The following is a 5,000-nucleotide window of genomic DNA, read 5'->3' as shown; positions in this document are numbered from 1 at the left end:
TGCGTGCGTGTGTGTGCGTGCGTGTGTGTGTGTGTGTGTGTGTGCATTCTGTATTCTGATTAAAACATCTCAGACCTGTTAAGGGCAACAAGTAGAACGTACAGTTACAACTCTGCAGCTCCAACTCAAGTCCTGGAGAACGTGAGTGAGAACGTGAGTGAGAACGTGAGTGAGATGAGGACATGGGTGTCCATCCATCAGAGAAGCTCCACTGAGCTGCCAGTACGTGACACGGTGGTGGTGCCGCATGGACAAGACAATCAGCTAATGAGCGCAACGTGTGAGGAAAAACACAGAGCATGAGGCAGGAAGAACAGAGAGAGAGAAACAGAGAGAGAGAAACAGAGAGAGAGAAACAGAGAGAGAGAGAAACAGAGAAACAGAGAGAAACAGAGAGAGAAACAGAGAGAGAGAAACAGAGAGAGAGAGCGAAACAGAGAAACAGAGAGAAACAGAGAAACAGAGAGAGAGAAACAGAGAGAGAGAGAGAAACAGAAACAGAGAGAGAGAAACAGAGAAACAGAGAGAAACAGAGAGAGAGAAACAGAGAGAGAGAAACAGAGAGAAACAGAGAGAGAGAGAAAGAGAGAGAAACAGAGAGAGAAACAGAGAGAGAGAGAAACAGAGAGAGAAACAGAGAGAGAGAAACAGAGAGAGAAACAGAGAGAGAGAAACAGAGAGAGAGAAACAGAGAGAGAAACAGAGAGAGAAACAGAGAGAGAGAAACAGAGAGAGAAACAGAGAGGATTTTGTTTCTGCTCTACAGGCCTAATTGGGCTTGTGAGTAAGGGGAGAGAGTCTCTACTGAAGTCATTTTTATTCCCTGTGCTTGTGTGTGTGTGTGTGTGTGTGTGTGTGTGTGTGTGTGTGTGTGTGTGTGTGTGTGTGTGTGTGTGTGTGTGTGAACGCATGCAGGTTTGTGTGTGAGATGTAATATAAGTCATATTGGAGGTAATGTGGAGCGTGTGTATGGCCCTTGTTAATGTATTTAAATGGCACTTGTAGGAAATAAGCTAGTGTTGAGGGTCGTCCCAGGTAACATGGTGAGTATGAATGCAGGCACACAGGTGCGTCCATGACCACGATTCAGACACGGGCGAGATTTAATAACCATGAAGAGGAAGACGCACCACAGCAGAATAATAAAACAGAACACTCATAAGATTATTCCTACACCAATTTGAAATATGTAATACAAAACAGCATGTTAAACAAGAGCTTGTGTGCGTGTGTGTGTGTGTGTGTGTGTGTGTGTGTGTGTGTGTGTGTGTGTGTGTACTTGCTCATACTGAGAGGGCAGAGAGACTGCACTGTGATTGGCTGAACAGTCTTTGGTCCCAGGATTCCCTTCTCTCCCACATATTCAGTTCTGTGTCTTACATACACAAACACACATCAGTGGCTTTACTCCTGTGTGTGCTGCACATCGTGAGTGTTTAACCTGAGTGAGTGCATGTGTGCGTATTGCAGTCAACTCCGGGGATGGTATCGACTATAGCCAGCAGAAGCGGGAGAACGTGGGGGACCTGATCCAGGAGACGCTGGAGGTGTGTGAACGCTACGGGGGGGAAGACGCCTTCATCAACATCAAATACATGGTGCCCACCTACGAGTCCTGTCTGCTCAACTGAAGTGGAGATGAACCCCTGACACATACACTCACACACACACACACACACACACACACACACACACACACACACGCACACACTACTGCTTCACCTGAGCCTTGTAGAGCACATACATGACTGTATTAAAGTAGCTGTTGGTTATTTTCACATGTTTGTGTTCTGTGAGCTTTCGTGTTCTCTGAGAGAGAAGACCCTGGAGTACTCTGTGTGTAAACCCTCAGAGAAGGGTTTAATCACACACACACACACACACACACACACACATCACAGAGAAGGGTTTAATCACACACACACACACATACACACATCACAGAGAAGGGTTTAATCAGACACACACACACACACACATCACAGAGAAGGGTTTAATAACACACACACACACACACACACACACACATCACAGAGAAGGGTTTAATCACACACACACACACACACACATCACAGAGAAGGGTTTAATCACACACACACACACACACACACACACACACACACATCACAGAGAAGGGTTTAATCACACACACACACACATCACAGAGAAGGGTTTAATCACACACACACACACACACACACATCACAGAGAAGGGTTTAATCACACACACACACACATCACAGAGAAGGGTTTAATCTCACACACACACACACATACAGCACAGAGAAGGGTTTAATCACACACACACACACACATACACACATCACAGAGAAGGGTTTAATCAGACACACACACACATCACAGAGAAGGGTTTAATAACACACACACACAGCACAGAGAAGGGTTTCATCACATGCGCACACACACACATCACAGAGAAGGGTTTAATCTCACACACACACACACATACAGCACAGAGAAGGGTTTAATCACACACATCACAGAGAAGGGTTTAATCACACACACAGCACAGAGAAGGGTTTAATCTCTCTCACACACACACACACACATCACAGAGAAGGGTTTAATCACACACATACACACACAACACAGAGAAAGGTTTAATCACACACACACATACACACAGCAGAGAGAAGGGTTTAATCTCACTCACACACACACATCACAGAGAAGAGTTTAATCTCTCACACACACACAACACAGAGAAGGGTTTAATCACACACACAGCACAGTGAAGGGTTTCATCACATGCGCACACACACACATCACAGAGAAGGGTTTAATCTCACACACACACACACATACAGCACAGAGAAGGGTTTAATCACACACATCACAGAGAAGGGTTTAATCACACACACAGCACAGTGAAGGGTTTAATCTCACTCACACACACACACACACACACACACACACACACACACATCACAGAGAAGGGTTTAATCACACACACGCACACATCACAGAGAAGGGTTTAATCACACACACACACACACATCACAGAGAAGGGTTTAATCACGCACACACACATCTCTGTGTTGTGTGTGTGTGTGATTAAACCCTTCTTTGTGGTGTGTGTGTGATTAAACCCTTCTCTGTGTTTGTGTGTGTGTGTGTGTGTGTGTGTGATTAAACCCTTCTCTGTGATGTGTGTGTGATTAAACCCTTCTCTGTGTTTGTGTGTGTGTGTGTGTGTGTGTGTTGAATTTGAATGTCCAATCTGGTCTGATTTTGTCTTCATCAAAGCCACTCGTTTGGGGTTGTATTATATATTGTGTTATTACTGATCATGCATGGATATCACAGGTAAATATAAATAAAATTGTAAAAAAATAAACAAACTTTCTTTTAATTTTAATTTTAATACACTGTCAAAAGCTTTTAATTTTAATACACTGTCAGTGTCTCTTTTCATGAGATAATATTTATTTATTTTATTTTCTTGGTCATCACGTTCTTGGTTCTCAACTGTACTGGATTCACCTCCAGCACACACACACACACACACACACACACACACACACACACACACATACACACACACAGCTCTCTTCTCAGTAAGGCTGGCTCACCCTCCTAAAATTTACACTATATTCTGTATGTCCTCATTACTGAATGCAACCGTAATTCCACATTAACTTAATATTGACCTTGTAATTGGTCTTGTGAATTTCAGCTGCAAATTGCCGTCCTGCCTGCTACACATTAAACACACACTACTGAGCAGAGGCTACCTGTACTGTGGGTCTCTTCACACAGCCTCTGCTTAAAACCCGGAGAGATTTAAGATGGTTATTCTTCCTAGCAAGACAAAAAGTGTCTGGAAAGAATTAGCTGAAATTAGTTTATTCTCCAGCTTCTTATTCAAGATTTCCAGTCCATGTTCGACCTCATCGGGCAAATAGCAAACAGCCGTTTCTCTGTATTTTCATGAGGTTTGAATATGCTAACGTCTTGGAGAATTAACCTCCTGAGTTTAGAGAGGTAGAGTGCTTGACTGGTTCAGTTCAATTCTCCCTCCTCCCTGGCTCGGGTTTGGACAGATTTGTACTGCTGTTTCCTTTCCCAGAACTCCCTGAATTTCCGTTACTTCACATGCAAAATGAAAACGACATAATTTGTTTGTTTTAAAGAAGGGATTAATAAACAGATCAGTGCTGGTTGCAGAACCATGGCAGTGAACAGAGTAAATGCTATTTTGTCTTGTTTCAATGTTCCGGCTAGAACACAGATAAACTGCTCCTCTGCATTGGATTATCAAAACAGTAGCAACGCAAGTCATCACGTGTGCAAGAGCATGGGTGAACGTGAGAGTTTTAATCCTTAATGTGAAGTAAACTCTACAGCTGTAAACTCTAAACTGTGCTCAGAATATATCAGAATCACCTGGCTGTTATCACGTGACCTGCTCAGAATAACTCGGCTGTTATCATGTGACCCTGCTCCAATGAAACAGGGACAGTGGTAGCGCAGTGGTGAAGGTACTGGACTAGTAATCAGAAGGTTCCCTTAACCCTCGATTGCTCAAGCTGTGTTCATACAGAATTGTAAGTTGCTTTGGATAAAAGTGCCAGATAAATGCTATAAATGTAACCTGGTTGTGATCATGTGACCTGTGGTACACATCTTCAGAATGCTGCTGTGTTATTTGCAGTCTGGATTTGTGATGGTATTGGATCGATTTCCTTAAAAAGTTTTCTCCCGATATCCGATCCTGCATTTTTGGCTGACATTGACCCGGTTCTGATCCATGGTTTCGTATCAGTGTCATCTTTAGTTGTGTGTGTGTGTTAGTGAGTGAGTGAGAGAGAGAGAGAGAGAGAGAGAGAGAGAGAGAGAGAGAGAGAGAGAGAGAGAGAGAGAGAGAGAGAGAGAGAGAGAGAGAGAGAGAGAGAGAGAGAGAGAGAGAGAGAGAGAGAGAGAGAGAGAGAGAGAGAGAGAGAGAGAAGGCGGGATCACGTCATGCTGTTAGTCAGTTC

The 5,000-nt window shown here is 43.6% G+C and overlaps 1 protein-coding gene across 4 annotated transcripts in view; it reads left to right on the top strand.

Annotated features, from left to right (window-relative positions):
• Window positions 1–5,000, top strand: part of pacrg (PARK2 co-regulated) — an 88,015-nt gene that overhangs the window by 78,164 nt on the left and 4,851 nt on the right. For 2 of the 4 annotated variants that reach the window (XM_081722197.1, XM_035533013.2), the window contains one exon: window positions 1,471–2,854. The exons of the other annotated variants lie outside the window; for them this stretch is intronic. In XM_081722197.1, coding sequence (XP_081578323.1) covers window positions 1,471–1,631 — 161 coding nt within the window. In that variant the 3' untranslated portion in view covers window positions 1,632–2,854. Of the gene's footprint in view, window positions 1–1,470; window positions 2,855–5,000 lie in introns of those variants that run through there. 4 annotated transcript variants of the gene reach the window in all.

The sequence above is a fragment of the Electrophorus electricus genome, chromosome 10 (assembly GCF_041902795.1).
Source record: "Electrophorus electricus isolate QZ-2024a chromosome 10, ASM4190279v1, whole genome shotgun sequence".
In the NCBI taxonomy this organism is placed as follows: Eukaryota; Metazoa; Chordata; class Actinopteri; order Gymnotiformes; family Gymnotidae; genus Electrophorus; species Electrophorus electricus.
This window is presented reverse-complemented; position numbering and strand designations above follow the sequence as displayed.